This window comes from Nannospalax galili, unplaced genomic scaffold, assembly GCF_000622305.1.
Source record: "Nannospalax galili isolate Female #2095 unplaced genomic scaffold, S.galili_v1.0 scaffold772, whole genome shotgun sequence".
Taxonomy (NCBI): Eukaryota; Metazoa; Chordata; class Mammalia; order Rodentia; family Spalacidae; genus Nannospalax; species Nannospalax galili.
The window spans coordinates 3526296-3543559 of NW_008332097.1; the positions used below are offsets into that span (position 1 = coordinate 3526296).

Genomic DNA, 17264 nt, shown 5'->3' on the forward strand with positions numbered 1-17264 from the left:
TAAGGTCGTTTGAGGATCTGTTCCTCAGGGGTCACATGGGCTTGGGAGGAGCTCCTGGCTCCTTTCTTTTACCAGTTCCAACTATGTAAAGATAAGTCAAAGATCCTACTCGACCATGGCTGGCTTCACTTGGAAGTATGGAGGAAATATTTCCTCTGAGTTAACCTTCCTCTTTGTAGACTGGACTCTGGTTCACATCTGCTGGGGTCTCCATGGCCTCCCTGAAAAGGAGGACAGGTGACTCCCCACAATTACGGGACATTTTGAGAGATGTTCTTAGTCCCCTGGAACTAGTCGACCTAGGAGGGCAAGGAGCAAAAACTGTCCTTTATGTACCTCTGACCAAATTATTATAGGCTTCAAAGTATGTCTGTTAAACATCCAAGAAGGTTAGTTCCACCAGTCTGGTACTTTTAATTACTGTGTGTCATGTAGATAAATCTTGGGCAAAGACCAGTTGTTCTCAGATAAACCTTATCTAGACATATATTTTTTGATCTGCTGTGTATAATTTGTTAGTAGGTTGTTGGAGTAATACTGTTTTTTGAGGCCTGACTGGTCTGCATAGTGAGTTCCAGGCCAGCTACCTCTACAAGAAGACCCTGTCTTGGCTAACTAAGCCTGGTATTGAATTCATTTGGGGAGTTTAAGGACCTCTTTTTTTTTTTTTTTTTAATAATTTATTGAGAATTTCATGCATGCATATAAGGTGTTTTGATCAAATCCATGCCCACTCTCCCCTACAGCTCCTCCCATATCTCCCCATCACTTTTTTCTGATAACTTCATGTACTCTTTCTTCTTCTTCAACTTTTTTTTTTTTTTAAATTTTATGTGTATGAGGATGTTGCCTGCATGTATGTGAGTATACTCGTGTCATGCAGTGCTGCGGAGGTCAGAAAAGGGCTTCAGATTCCCCTGGAACTGGAGTCAAGGATGGTTTGTAGCCGCCATGCAGGTGATGGGAATCAAACCCAGGTCCTCTGCAAGAGCAGTCAGTGTTCTTAACTACTGAGCCATTTCTCCAGCCCCTTTTTATTTATTTTTATGGGGCCTTTTGGCTACTCTAACATTCCCCCTCTGAAGAGGTAACCCTAAATTCTTTTAAGGATTAGATACAAGCTCCCAAATACTTTTGACATTTTTGGCCTTTGGAACAGAGTATATTGCTAAGAGGCCCAAGGACATTTTGACTTTTAGCCAAGAAACTGGCTCTTTTTCTTTAGGGTCTTTTTACCCTAACTGCCTAGCCTATTCTTACCTTCTATTCTTACCACACCATCCTCTGAAGAGGTTACCCAAATTCCCAATACATAATTGGGACGCAGACCGCTCTGACTTCTTCCATGCTGAATAGGGACACAGGGTGAGATAATTGGAGTACCCCTTCAGTGGGTCTATCTAAAAGACTCCCAAATTCCATAATTCTTATCTCTAAGGGGAAAAGAATGTCCTTGACTCATCAATAGGAAATGTGAAGGAGAAGTAAAGGCAAGAGTAATTAGCATTATAAGTTCTAGACAGGAAACTAGATAAAAATCAGAACATGGCAATTTTCAGATGTTCATATGAGAGTCTTTTGGAATTCTTGACAGGGCTTCCAAAAGCATCCCTTTATTGGCTTCCTCATTTTTCTTTTGTCTTCCAAGGCTGGACTCTAGAGTGATGGATTCAGGATTTGCTTTCAGGTATTTTGATACCTGTTGGAATGGTTAGAATCAGCATCTGTTCCCTCTCAAAGGCTTCTAGATAGAGAACATCATTTTAGAACAATAGCTGGTTGTCTCCCTTAAGTACAGGTGGGCCCTACAGGATTCGAGACCATGATTTGAAGTCTTACATCTGAGCAGCACATTCTAGTTAGGAACAAAATCATCAATGAGAAATAATTGTCTAAATAATTTTTTTAATGTTTTATTTATTATTTTTTATTTTATTGTATGTGTATTGCCTGCATGTAGGTAAGTGTACCCGTGTCGTGCAGTGCCTGTGGAGGTCAGAAGAGGCCATTGGATCCCCTGGAACTGGAGTTACGGACAGTTGTTAGCTGCCATGTGGGTGCTGGGATTCAAACCTGGGCCTTCTGCAAGAACAGCCAGTGTTCTTAACCGCTGAGCTATCTCTCCAGCCCCAAAATAATATTAATTATTTTTATGTGTATGAGTATATTGCCTGCATGTAGGTAGGTGCACCCATGTTGTGCCGTGCTCGAGGAGGTCAGAAGAGGGCGTTGGATCCCTGGGAACTGGAACCATTTTGAGTGGTTGTTAGCCACCATGTGGGTGCTGGGAATAGAACCCAGATACTCTGGAAGAACGATCAGTGCTCTTAACTGCTGAACCATTTCTCCAGCCCTCTAAATAACTTTTTATATAGACTTAAGCCTAATGTCTGGGAAGTGTAATCCCTTGAACTCTTAAAGAAATGTACTGGTAACTTTACTCTTTGGCTATACTTTCCATTTAGGTGTTTAAAACCATACAGTTGGCCCAAATAAATCCATTTATTTTTTACACTTAAGATCATTTGAGGATCTGTTCCTTAGGAATCACATAGGCTTGGGAGGAGCTCCTGGTAAGGAACTGTTTTAGTGTTTGAGTTTCTGTATTTTTTTGTATATATTTGTGTGAGTGCATGCGTGTGTGTGGACATGTGCTATGGCACATGGATGAAGGTCAGCAGACAATCTCATCTTCAATCTCGTTTGAGACAAGGTCTCAATTCTTCACTGCTGTATATGCCAAGCTAGCTGACCCATGTGTTTCCAAAGACTGTTCAGTCTCCCATATGCCCCTAGGGGCATGCTGGCCTAAGGAAGTATGTGCCTGGCTTTTATTATGCTCTTGGGAGTCACATTTAAGTTCTCAGGCTTGGCTGGGTGTTGTGCCTTTAATCCCAGCACTTGGGAGGCAGAGGCAGATGGGTCTCTGTGAGTTCTGGGCCAGTTAGGCTACAGGGAGACCCTGTCTCAAAAAGACAAAACAAAAAGTTCTCAGGCTTCTACAGCAAGCATTTTACCTACTGAGTCATCTCCCCAACCAAATTTTATATTCTTTATGATTCTCTACATTCACGAACATTTCATCTATAAATATAGTTTTACGTCTTACTTTCCAATTTAGATAGTATTTTTTTCCCCTGTGCTTGATTGCGCTGACGGTCTTGCACCATGTTGACTTGAAGTGATGAAAGCTAGCATTAGCATTCTCTTTGGGGGAATCTGTCTCTCACCGTTGAATGTGTTATTAGCTGTGCATTTTGGGAAGTTGTTGTTCTTGTTCTTTTTTTTTTTTTTTTTTTTTTTTTTTTTTTTTTTTTTTGTTTGCCTTTCTAATGTTGAGGGAATTCTGTTCTAATCCTAGTTTATTATGTCACTGAGTTTTGTCACAGGTTCTGTGTGTGCATCAATTGAGAGAACCGTGTATGTTTTGCCTTCATTCTCTTACTATCATATATCACATAAATCAATTTTTTGATGTTGAAAAATACTTTCAGTCTTTAAATAAATCCCAGTTGGTCATTGTGCCTTTCTAATGTTGAGGGAATTCTGTTCTAATCCTAGTTTATTATGTCACTGAGTTTTGTCACAGGTTCTGTGTGTGCATCAATTGAGAGAACCGTGTATGTTTTGCCTTCATTCTCTTACTATCATATATCACATAAATCAATTTTTTGATGTTGAAAAATACTTTCAGTCTTTAAATAAATCCCAGTTGGTCATTGTGAATAATCCATTTACTAGATTGTTTTGCTGTGTTTTTGTTTTGTTTTTAAAGGAGTTTGGCCTCAATATAATTAAGGGGTAATGATCTGTGGTTTTCTGTTACTCATTTTGGGTAGGTTTTGTTTCTTGGAATTTGTGTATTTCAACTAGGTTATAGAATTTGTGGCCTAGTACATTCTTACAAGCCTTTTTTCTGTAGTAGTTAGCAGTATGTCCACTTTCATTTCTGATTTTAAGAATTCGTGTACCTGGTCAATCTAGGATTTACTAATTTTTCATGGAAACATTCTATTGTCATTTTTCTCTGTTTCTTGTTTATCTCTATACTATGGCCTTTTTCTGCTAGTTTGCTTTTTTTCTCCTAGATCCTTAAAGTGGACTGTTACACAGTTCACTAAATGATTATAGAGATAATAGTCCCTTACTTTCAAAGACCACCAAAAAAGGATTGTAAAAATCAGGTATCATTCAGTGTTGGTATGTTGCTTGTCTGATGAGAACTCAGAGTTCTGAACAGTTTGTTGTCTTTGTTCCCCTCAGCATAATGATTTATTTGTTGTTGTAAGGAATTCTTTACACTTCTTACTTTGCCCTTTTCTTCTCACATCAATAGAGCATATTTGAATGTGAAAAATCATAAGTATAGTCCTTACTGTTTATTAATGGCATCCTTTATTATTTGAGATTTAATATAACAGTATATAGATATATGTTCATAATCATACCTCTCAAAAGCCTTGGACTGATATTAAGAATCTGATCTGCATCTTTCCTCACTTTTTCTTTTCCATCTTTACATACTTCATAAGCAAATACTTAAAGAACAATTTCAGTGTGACTACTATCATGCTAGGTTCTCAGACTGTACTCCCATAAGATTTATAGCTTGATGAGATGAAGAGGCAGTTACAGTCATAGTTGTGATGATGTTCTGCTGTTATAGGAGTTCCTTAAGCAAGTAAATTACCCGCATATGGGGAAAGCCAGAAGTTAAAAATAGATAGAAAACAAATATTAATAGTAGAGTGTGGGCTTCAGATTCATCACTTAGGAACACCAAGTTCTACTGGAAAAGGCAGAATAAACTAGAAAGACCTAGGCTGGGTGTGGTACCTCATGCCTATAATCTCCATTCTTTGGGAGGCTGAAGCGGGAGGATCAGTGTAAGTTAAGGTCTTTCTAGTGTACAATAGTGTGTTCCAGGCCATTTGAGGCTAAATAGTATGAATTAACCCTAAATAAATGAGATCAGGCATTGCATCAAATTCTGGTTGTAGAGGCATCTATTAAAGGCAAGCCTGGTGTACATAACCAGTTCGATGCCAGCCAGGGCTATCTACTCAGACCCTGTCTATAAAAGTGTGGGGGTGGGGGGAAGCTGGAGAGATGGCTCAGTGGTTAAGAGAACTGACTGCTCTTGCAGATAACCCAGGTTCTATTCCCAGCACCCATGTAGCAAATAACAACCATTCGTAACTCCAGTTCTAGGGATCTGACACCTCTTCTTACCTCTACGGGCATTGCATAACACTGGAGCACTTTGTACATGTAGTCAATACACTCATACACATAAAATACAAATGAAAAATACAATATATAAAACATAAAGAAGTTGAAGCCTCATCTAATGACTTGTATTTCTCAATGATGTAGGAGCAAAGTCTTCATCGGTATTGAAAGTGCTAGAGTTGTAGATATAAACAGAGTAAAGTTTGAAAATGTCTTCCTGTGAACTAAATGAGAATTCTAATTGACCATCCTCAGCCTCACTGTGGAGTCATGGTTGACCTTGATCTTCCTGCATCCAACTCCTGAATACTAGGGTCATCAAAATGCAGCACCATGCCCAGGAAAGATAAAAATCTTATAATTATAAACGCTGCTTTTTCCCCTAGCAGTTAAACATTCTGAATGTAGCTGCCAAGAAACTCAACAGTTTAATTATTCCAGGTTGTGAGGTTTTCCTGTTGTTTTGGCCTGTGTGGGTGTGACTGTGTATGGACATGAGGCAGTCCATGGAGCCAAAGGTCATTCTTAGGTATCATTCCTAAAAAATGATTAACCTTGTTTTTGATACAAAGTCTCTCACTGCGGGGGATCTGGGACTCACCAATTAGTCTAGGCTGGCTGGCAAGGGAACCCCAGCAATCCTCCTGTCTCTGCCTCCTAAGCGCTGGAGTTATAAGCAAGTACCACCATGTGCTGCTTTTTATATGAGTGCTGAGGATTACCTCAGGTGCTCATAAGCACTTTACTGAGTTTTTTCCCCTGCAGCCTCCAGATTGTGAGTTTCTAAAGCAAATGTACCAGAAGAATTAATGAGAAAATTGTGACTGTTTTAAAAAAGAGCAAGTAAAATACTGGTTTATGGAGTATAGACTGAAAATTTAATAAGAGCAAGAAGGATAGGGTTGGAAAATTAGCAAGGCCAGAAGCTGAGAGGTTCCCATGAGGTCAGATACCCAGACACACACACACACACACACACACACACACACTCACTCACTCACTCACTCACTCACTCACTCACTCACACTCCCTCCCTCCCTCTCTCCCTCCCTCCCTCCTCCAGGCACTGAGGATAAAACCCTGGGGCTTTATGCATGCTAGGCAAGCAGTCTACCAGTGATATTTTCCCTATCCCAGAACATGGCTTTAATGGTGTGTATTGAGGAAGAAAACTGGAACCAAAAGGAAGTAAGGTATTTGAATTTATGATTTCACTGGTATGCCAGTTCTAAGGACTGCCAAGATCTAATAATATCTGAGGGGGTAAAGTACTTCAAGCAAAGGGAAAATTTACCAGAAATGAAGCAGTAAAGGAACTAGGTGTGTGAAGGGGAACTGCCATGAAAAATGGCAGGACATACACGAAGTTTTTAAAAATGTAATCCAAGTCGGGTGTGTTGGGACACTCCTTTAATCCCAGTACTCGGGAGGCAGAAGCAGGTGGATCATTCTGAGTTCAAAGCCAGCCTGGTCTACATAGTGAGTTTAGGTCAGCTGGGACTACAGGGAGACCCTGTCTCAAAAAGACGCCCCACCCCCAAATGTAATCCAGAAATTTAAATGAGTGCAAAATATATAGGATGGCTGATAATGTTGACAAGAAGAAAGGTAGGAGATGCAACTACATGGTAAAAGCTTCTGTATTAGTTACTTTTCTGTTACTGTGATAAAAACACCATGAACAAGGGAACTTATAAAAGGAATAGTTTATTTAGCTTACAATTCCAAAGGGGCAAGAGTCCATCATGGCAGGGAGGCATGGTGGCAGAGGTGGCTGGAGTAGGCACAGAAGCTAAGTGCTCATATCTTCAAGCAGACACAGGAAGCAGAAAGTGACTGGACATCTGGCAGGGTTTAAGAACTAAGCCTAATCCCAGTGACTTGCTTCCTTCAGCATGGCCACACCTTCTAAGACCTCCCAAAACAGTGCCACCAACCTGGGACAAAATGTCCAAATACTTGAAACCTATGGGGGACATTCTCATCCAAACCATCACAGCTTCCTAGAAATAATTTCATATAAACATGGAAAGAATAGTAGAATTAGCACTATGGAAAAAAGAAGTTGAATCCACTCTACAAACCTGTATGCAACATGTAGTAGAATAGTGGCTGCAAACTCTGGGAGTGCAAGGCATGTATTCTTGGGAGGGACTGGGTCCATGGTTTCAGTTAAGAGACAGACAGACAAGTGAAAATTGACTGGTGTTTGTTTTCTAAAGAAAGTATTTCAGAGAACTCAACGAAAAGATTTGGGAAGGAAAAGAATGAATTTTGAGGGATAAAGCAGTAAGCAAAGAAATGTTGGAATCTGTATGATGGCACATAAAGAATAGCAATTACTATTTGAGCAGTGTTCAAGATGTATGTGTCTGTCTGATTGCTGGGTATGGTGGCTCATACCTGTAATCCTAGCACTCAGAAGGCTGGGACCAGAGGGTTAAAAAGTTCAAAGGTGTGGGCTAGAGAATTGGCTCAGTAGTTAAGAGTACTGGCTGCCTCTTGCAGAGGACCCTGGTTGGGTTCCCAGCATTCACATGACTGTTAACAACTGTAACTGGATTCAGGGATCCGAAGCCCTCTTCTGGCCTCTACAGGCATTACACAGGCTTACAATACATGCAAAATACTCATACACACAAAATAAACAAATATGTTTTTTAAAAAAGAGTTCATCATCTGTGGTGGTTACGTACCTTTTAATTTCAATACTTGGGAGGCAGAGGCAAGCAGATCTCTATGAGGTGGAGGCCAGCCTGGTCTACATAGCGAGTTCCAGGCCACCTATAGGGTGACCCTGTCTCAACAAACCAACCAAAAAACAGTTCAAAGGCAGCCTGAGCCAGAACCTATCTCAGAAAACTAAAAGCAAAGCAAAACAAAACATACCTGTCATATATAGCCCTTAACTTTTCAACATATTCTAACTTCACAAAATTTCAAATTCAAGGGGACTGGAGAGCTGGCTCAGCAGTTAAGAACACTGGTTGTTATTGCAGAAGACCCAGGTTCAAATCCCAGCACCCACATGGCAGCTAACAACTGTCCGTAACTCCAGTCCCAGGGAATCCGACAGCCTCTTCTGACCTCTGGGCATTGCATGACACGGGTGCACTTACCTACATGCAGGCAATACACGAATACACATAAAATAAAAATACATTTAAAAAAAATACTATCTATTATGTATTGTTTTGTGTCCTAGGCTATCAGCTTTTTTCTCAGGTGTTTCAGAGTATAAAGTTTATACTAGTTTGGTATACCATGTATATGTTTAATACTGAAAGTGTGGTTTTGGTTTTGGGTGTTTTTGTTTTTTACCAAAACTTTTCAAAGAAATGAGTACTACTCTTGAATCAGTGAGAAAGTTTCCTCATGTTACTTGTAATTCTAATGCTGTTCTCTATCGTGGGATTAAGAATCTTCCAAGTTACTAGAAACAGTAGAAATCTGAACCCAAAGAATTACTGAAGTGATTTCAGTGTCCACATGAAATTGGGCTTGTGACTTGGGCTTGTACAGTGCTTAAGTCCAGTGTTGTCACCTTTCTGCAGTATTTGTTCAAATAATGCTTAATATGTACATGATTGCTCACTTGAAGCTTGCTCTATTTATGCTATGTTTTGTTGCTTTTTGTTTTCTTAGGCAGGGTATTACTATATAGCCCTGACTGACCTAGAACTCACAGAGATCCACATGCTTCTGTCTGCCTAGTGCTGAGGTAAAAGAAGTGTGCCATAAAACAAAATTAAAAACTAAAAAAAAAAAAAGACGTATACCACTATGCCCTGCTTATGTTTTTTTTTTAATATTTTATTATTTTTATTTTATGTGTATTCGCGCTGTGCACACACTGAGAAGGCAGAAGAGGGCATCAAATCCCCTGGAACTGCAGTTTTGGAGAGTTGATTGCTACCATGTGGAGGGTGCTGGGAACTGAATTCTGAGTCTACTGCAAGAGCAGCTAGTGCTCTTAACTGCTAAGCCATTTTTCCAGCTACAAATATTTTTAGTTTTGACACAAGGTCTTATGTTGCCTAGGCCTACCTCAAACTAGCTACACTTTGTGTGAGATTAAATTCAGGGCTTCTTCCTGGGTAAGCACTCCATTAACTGAGCTATATCCACAGCCCCTTAAGTATTATCACCACATTACCCAGGTATGGTGACACAGGCCTTTGATCCCAGCACTCAGGAGGCAGAGGCAGGCAGATGAGATCAAGGCTGGCGTGGTCTACATAGTGAGCTCCAGGCCAGCTGGGACTGCAGGGGGACACTGTCTCAAAAAAAGGTTAAAAAACAAAACAAAACTATATATATAATCAAATCTCCCCTTTTGATGGAGTAAAGCAGTACTCCTACTATAAATCATCCTGTGAATTTAGGAAAAAATAAGTTCCCCTCCCAAATTTGCCAGTTCAAATTTCCCCTACCCTCCAGGTGATGCTAATGTTTAGTATGATTTGAGGTTCAAACTTCCTTAAAAATTCATGTGTCCCATTCTTATTGATTATATATTGACAACTATGCAGTGACAAGTGGAAAACAACAAAAATGGTTTGAAAAGTGACCTCTTAGCTACATGGGTGGTTCACACACCCAGCAACTTCATAGTGCATGCAGTTCAGACTTTACCCCATCAGAATTACATAGCAGTATTGACCTTCTGCACAGCTTATACAATGTGAAGAATATGCAGTATGTGATTTATCTCTACTTCATGTTAAAATATACCATAGCGTAAATGTTTATTGAGAACCTATATTGTCTTTATCTGCCTCATGAAACTTTGAGAAGTTCTCATATTTAGTTTATGTTTATTTTAAACATTTTTTTGTGATTTCACTTTTCTTTTGAGCCAGATAAGTGGCACATACTATAATATCAACACTCAGGAGGTAGAGGCAGGAGGATCAGAATTCAAGGCTATCATAAGCTACATAGCCATTTGGAGGCCAGTCCTGGGTTGCATAAGACCCTGACTCAAAAAAAAGAATTCCATTTGAGTTGATATCCTTAATATATTAAGGATATATATATAAGAGCAATATATTGCTACTAGTAGTTATGGTCATCTACATATTTTATTTTTGCTTTATATACACAGAATTTCTCAAAGATTTATTTCAATAAGCAAAATCATCTACATATAGTCTCTTTCATATATTTACTGCTTAGGTGCCTATGGTTCATGCTTGAAGTTTTAATGACCAAGAATGAAAATAACAGCCACGCCTTTATGAAGAAGATGGCAGAGAACATCAAGTTAACCAGAGATGCCCAGTCTCCAGATGAATCTAAGACAAATGAAGTAAGATGAGTTTTAGCCTGGTGCATGCTACAGAAAATATATTAGCCAGCTTGTTCTTACCAGCTAAATTATGTACCAGCTTAGGTTGCAAAGTATTTATTAAAATATATGTATAGCCAATTTTTATTGCCTATTCTCATAAGCAAAATTTGTTCTGGTATCTTTAATGTTCTTAAAAAGGCATTAACTGCAGAGCAAGAGGATATGAATTAATGAAGTGTACATCAGTCCTGTGTTATACACTTCATCCTACTCACAGTTACAGAAAAAATACACTTTGGGTTTACTTATTTCTAGTATGTATTTGATATATTAAGGTAGAGGGCTTTAATTACCAGGAGTCTCAACAGTGCTGAGCAGAAATAGAAGCTGTTCAAGAAATAAGTGGCCACATTTAATTTTCAGCTCTTAATTTATACATCTGGTAGAAGTGGTACCTGTGATACTGTTGCAGTCATAATCATTTGTTTATTTTTCCTCCGTAGAAACTTTATACAGTATGTGATGTGGCTCTGTGTGTTATAAACAGTAAAAGTGCTTTGTGCAATGCAGATTCACCAAAAGACCCAGTCCTCCCAATGAAGTTTTTTACACAACCTGAAAAGGTAATATTCCTCAGTTTACTTTTCTCCAATACTAAAGTGATTTAAATTTCAGCCATCAAATTCTAGTAATAGATGTTGGGTTGTTTTAAGGACCAAAACAAAAAAATTAAATACCTCTAAATTTGTTGAGGAACAGAAAATCATCTTCCAGATCTCTGAATCACATTCCTATCAAAGGAGGAGAGTAGAAATGAAACTGCTTATTGCTGTTCTTCTGTTACATCTGAGTATTTTTGATGGGAAGAAGAATTTTCAGGGTTTTTTAAATATATTTTATTTTTTGATCTAGGTCTTAGTAATAACCCCCTTAGAGTATTCTGAAAGGGAATATTTCAGGAAATAAACCTTTTTATTTTAAACATCATATTTTGCTTAAAAAAAAAAAAAAGCTCATCGTATTGTCAGGACTGATGAGCTCAGTTCAGTCCCTGGGATTCACATTAATGGAAGGAGAAAACTGGCTACTGCTAGTCCTTTGACCTCCACACAAAAGAAATAATTTTTTATAGAAAAGTTTAAACTAGCAGGTGTGGTGGTGCAAGCCTTTATTTAATACCAGCACTTGGGAGGCAGAGGCAGATGGATTTCTAAGTTCAAGGCCAGCCTGGTCTATGTAGTTCCAGGCCAGCTGGGGCTATAGGAGACTGTCTCCAAAAAAAAAAAAAAAAAAAAAGGTTTAAACTGAGTCAGATGTGGTAACGCATACCTGTGTCCTTACTGAGGAATTAGAGGCAAGCAAGAAGATCAGGAATTCAAGCAGCCTGTGCTTTATAAAAAAAAAAATTTATGTTTAATTAAACTGAGTTTAATAGTTCACATGTGCTTTTTTTTTTTTTTTTTTTTTTGAGACTTGGTCTTTCTGTAGGCCTGGCTGGTCTGGAACTAGAGTTATAGACCATTGTTAGCCACCATGTGGGTGCTTATAATCAGACCTGGGTCCCCTGAAAGAAGGGCAAGTGTTCTTAACTGCTGAGCCATCTCTCCAGTTCCCCTCTCTCCTACCCACCCCCATTTTTTCATTGGCACTGTAAAGATTAGCAAGCTTATTTCCACTGAGATTAAGAAATTGCTGTTTGTCATTATACCTAGATGGTTCTAAAAGAGTTTTTGTTTTGATGTCTCTAACACAGTGCTTCTAGTCCTAATAAGAAGTTAGACTTTTCTTGTGGGGAGGGTGTTTTGGGGTTTTTCAGCGGGCGTGGTTTCTTGAGACAATGTCTCACTATGTAGCTCTGGCTGGTTGAAACTCACTGTGTGAAACTCACTATGGCTGGCCTTAAACACGCAGAAATCCACATGCCTCTGCCACCCCAGTCCTAGGATTAAAGGCATGTGCCATCATGCCAGGCCCAAAAGTTAGATTTTTCTTCTCTTTATTGTAGTGAGGAATCACGGAGCCTTTGCTATATAACCCAGGCTGGCCTTAAACCTGCTATAATCTCCTGTCTCAGCCTCCCAAGTACTGGAATTACAAGCATGCACCACTGTTCATGGAAGATTTTTCTTTCTTGTTTATTTATTGAGGAGTGGAGGCACATGTATGGGGGTCAGAGACAAGTAGCTGGAGTTGGTTCACTCCTTCCACCATGTAGGTTCCAAGGATAGAACTCAGTTTTTCAGGTTTAGCAGCAAGTGCCCCCCACCTGCAAAGCCGTCTCACCTGTACAGTTTTACGTGTGTGTGTGTGTGTGTGTGTGTGTGTGTGTTTGAGTTTGAGGCAGGGTCTCCCTGTAGTTGTAGCTGGTCTGGATTCCCTGTGGAGACCAGGCTGGCCGTGAATTCAGAGATCCTCCTGCCTCTGTCTCCCGAGAGCTGGGATTAAAGTCATGTACCACCACACCCGGCTTACATTTTTCTATTTTTAATATGCAGCTTTCTTCCTTTCTTTTTCTAAAATACTATTTAAAATCTGACAAATTCAGACACCAGAACACCAGGCTTGTACAAGTCTTTTTGCTGTACTATATATGAAACAAGCAAATTTTGGTATCCAGGCTTTGTTTCATTTTAGCTGCCTATTAAGTTTTTGTGCTAAAGAAATTATATCCCTGAGGTGGGTATGGTAGTAAACATATCCAATCCCAGCACTAGGGAGGCTGAAGCAGGAGGATTATGTTTGATGCCAGCCTTTACTAAATATACATAACTGTCTCAGAAACTAAAGAAAGACAGAAAAACAAAGACTACAGCTTTTCCCTACACGTCTGACTAAAGTTTGAGCTTCTTCCTTTTTTTCAAAGTATTTTATTAATTTTATCTTATGTATATGAATGTATTGCCTGCATTATATGTAAGCGCAACTGTGTTGTACAATGCCTGTGGACGTCAGTAGAAGGAGTTGGATCTCCTGGAACTGGAGTTAGAGATGGTTGTTAGCAGTCATGTGGGTGCTGGGAATCAAGTCCTGGTCCTTTGCAAGAGTAGTCAGTGCCAGTGCTCTTAACCACTGAGCCATCTCTCCATCCCCACATGTCTGAGCTTCTCATAGGCACATTTTGGCCTCTTATTCAAGTCTATTATACCACTGTATGAAGATATATTTTCCAAAATAAAAATGTACTTTTAAAAAATATTTATTTTTATTTTATACGTATGAGTGTATTGCCTACATGTATGTGACTGCACCCGTGTCATGCAGTGTCTCAGAGGTCAGAAGAGGGCTTCAGATTCCCCTGGAACTGGAATAAAGGACGGTTCGTAGCCACCGTGTGGGTGCTCGCAATCGAACTCGGGTCCTCTGCAAGAGCAGTCAGTGCTCTTAACCGCTGAGCTATTTATTCAGCCCCCAAAACGTACTTTTTAATTATACAGGGCTACATAAGACCATTTTCATGCAATTATATAAGGTACTTTGTTTTGTTTTGTTTTGTTTTGTTTTTTTGAGACAGAGTCTCCATGTGGACCCAGCTGGCTTGGAACTCACTATGGAGACAGGCCTGCTTCAAACTCACAGAGATACACCTGCCTCTGCCTCCCAAGTGCTGGGATTAAAGGCCACCACACCCTGCTATAGCTACTTTTATGTGAAATTAGTGAGTCAGTCCTCTCTACCCTTCTTCCTCCTCTCTCCTTTTCCTGGAAATAGGAAATGCCTATATTGCCAAAGCTGATCTTGAATTCCTGAGGTCAAGTGATCATCCTGCTTTAGCCTCTCAAATGCTGGGATTACTTGTGTTATCACTCCTACTTCTAATGAATTTCTTGACCAGTTTTTATATTTGTTGCTTCAATGACACTACTGTAATTTGTTTGTAATTTTCAGGGTATTTAATAGGGAAAATCAAACTGTTAAATTAGATACAGACATAACATTCAGGAAAATACCACCAATGTCTACACTGTGTTTAGTTGGTTTATTAACTGGTTAGTGTCTCTGCTCTCAGGGGATTTTTTTCCTTGCTTAGTTGTACCATGGTAATGTTTTTGCCTTTGTGATTTGGACATAGGTCTTATGGGTCTAAGAAGCAAAGATTTGGGGTTGTTTTTTAGAAAGACTGGTCTCAAACTTGAGATACTTTTGCCTCAACCTCCCAGTACTGAGAATACAGACAGATGTTCATTTTTCCAATGATCGTAATTTTCTTGAAATGGAATATGGAGTTCCTTAATGAATATGAAGTGCTTCATATAAGCCAGGTGTGGTTACATTGAGACCCTCTCTCAGAAAAATAACATCAGTCAGGCATGGTGGTGCATGCAGAGGCAGATGGATCTCTGTGAGTTCAAGGCCAACCTGGTATACATAGTGAGTTCAAGGCCAACTGGGGCTACAGGGGAGACCTTGTCTCAGAAAGATCAAAACTATAAAAATAAAAATTTAGAAGTGCCTAGTATATACATAATACCATATTTTTTTATCAACTCAGAAATAGATTTTATAATAAAGTAGAAGTGGTGATAATACTTTGAACCATAGGAAAAGACAGGAGTGTTGTTTGTTTAAAATATGGAAAGACTGAGGATGTAATTCAGTGGGAAAGCTCTTGCCAAGTATGTGTGGGGTTCACTTACCAGCACCACATACCACAAAACTGGGGACATTTACCTAGGTCTTAAATTATTATGTATGTTAGCACAAGTATAGTTGTTATTGCAAGTTTCAGTTCTTAAAATGCTTTGTTTAGTTAACAAAAATGTGTATATTCAATTTGGTTGATTTTTTTATTTTTTGTTTTCTGTTTTCTTAATAGGACTTCTGTAATGATAAGAGTTATATATCAGAAGAGACAAGAGTACTTCTCTTAACCGGAAAGGTAATGTGTACTTAGTGTTTGAGAGATTGCTGTCTAATATGTGTGTTCTTTCTGCTGTATATCTCCCAGAAGTTTTAGTTACTGATTATGAAGGTGGAATTAATGAATTGATTATATTAACAGCTAATGCTCTCAGACAGTTGTGCCATGAACCACTCTTCAGAATCACTACCGTGCGTTGTTTACAAATCACAAGGCAGATTTGCATGGGTAGTAGAACAGTAAGCAGATAGACAAGATAAAAGAAATAATTTGAAACACTAGTAAGGTTGACAACTACATTTAATAAAAGTAATGTGATGTAAACTATTACATGCATTCAGTACTTTGCTTCTAAGATATTTATCATTTCCATAATTTGGATGCATCAGTTTTGTCTTAATTAAACTAAGAGATAGCAAGTATTGCCTCATTAAGTTAAGGTAATCTGTATACTTGTTTTTTGGTCTTTTGAGACGTGGTCTCCCTCTATGTAGCCCCAGTTGACCTGAAACTCACTGGGTAGACCAGGCTGGCCTCGAACTCACAAAGATCCGAGTGCCTCTGCCTCCAGAGTGCTGGGATTAAAGGCATACACCACCACACCCAGCATATACTTTTTACTTGTATTAAACAAGTATTAAAAACATTTTTTTCAGGATTAATCATGTCAAATAAATTGAGGGTTTAACTTTCCAAGATAAGAATAACCCTTGGTTTGTACTAAAGTATACATCTTAGCTGATTCTAAATTTTTATGCATTACTTTTACTAAAGTATGAAATAACGTATGTATGATTTTCAGCCAAAACCTACTGGAGTACTAGGTGCAGTAAACAAGCCTTTATCAGCAACGGGAAGGAAGCCGTATGTTAGAAGCGCCGGTACAGAGACTGGAGGGAATATTAATGTCAATTCAGAGCTGAGCCCATCAACTGGAAATCGTTCAAGGCAATTCATTTTCTCTACATTTTTATTCTATACATGCTGTTTGGTTTACTTTTTAACTTATTCCTACAACATTGTATTATTCAATGGACTTTTTTAGATGTAGTATAAATGATACTGGTGAATTTTAATGTTTTTCATGAGACTCAGTGCACTGTTTTCAAACAATGTAGCATTCTGTGCAGAAAAAGTTAGTGGGGAAAAATAAGATTTTTTACGTTACAGGAAAAAGTTTCCTTTTGCATATAAAGAACATTTAATATACAGGACTATAGTGAGAATCCAAATACTGCCTCCTTCCCCACAATACTAGGGTTTGAACCTAGTACCTCAGCATACTAGTCATGAGCTTAGCTATATATATTTCAGCTGTGAAAATGCCAATCTTAAATTGCAGTATTTTTAACTCAAATAAGTATAATATGAATTAAGATAACATTTTATACATTTTGCATCTTTTAAAAATACTTTTTTTCCCTTGTGGTGTTAGAGATTGAATACAGAGCATCATATGTGCTGTGAAAGTACTCTTTCCACAGAGATACATCCACCAGCCCTTCATGCTTATCCCTGTTTAAACACAAACAAGGGGCTGGAGAGATTGTTCAGCAGTTAAGAGCACTGGCTGCTCTTGCTGAGGACCTAGGTTTGATTCCCAGCACCCACATAGCACTGTTGGTAACTCCAGCTCCAGGGGATCCTGTGTTCTCTTCTGACCTCCACAGGCATTTTATGACATGGGTACATTTACATACTTGCAGGCAGTGCATTCATACACATAGAATAAAAATAATAAGTAAAGTATTTTAAAAACAAAACACTGGTGAAAGGTTTTGGGGTGGGAAGGTACTTGGTACTTTCTCTCTCTGTCTCTGTCTCTCTCTCTGTCTCTCTCTCTCTCCCTCCCTCTCCCTCTCCCTCTCCCTCTCCCTCTCC

The 17264-nt window shown here is 38.9% G+C and overlaps 1 protein-coding gene across 6 annotated transcripts in view; it reads left to right on the top strand.

The window, feature by feature from the left end:
- Positions 1–17264, top strand: part of Pds5a (PDS5 cohesin associated factor A) — a 161824-nt gene that overhangs the window by 116918 nt on the left and 27642 nt on the right. For all 6 annotated transcript variants that reach the window (XM_008827242.3, XM_017796663.2, XM_017796664.2 and 3 more), the window contains 4 exons: positions 10411–10543; positions 11029–11148; positions 15339–15401; positions 16186–16331. In XM_008827242.3, coding sequence (XP_008825464.1) covers positions 10411–10543; positions 11029–11148; positions 15339–15401; positions 16186–16331 — 462 coding nt within the window. The remainder of the gene's footprint in view (positions 1–10410; positions 10544–11028; positions 11149–15338; positions 15402–16185; positions 16332–17264) is intronic.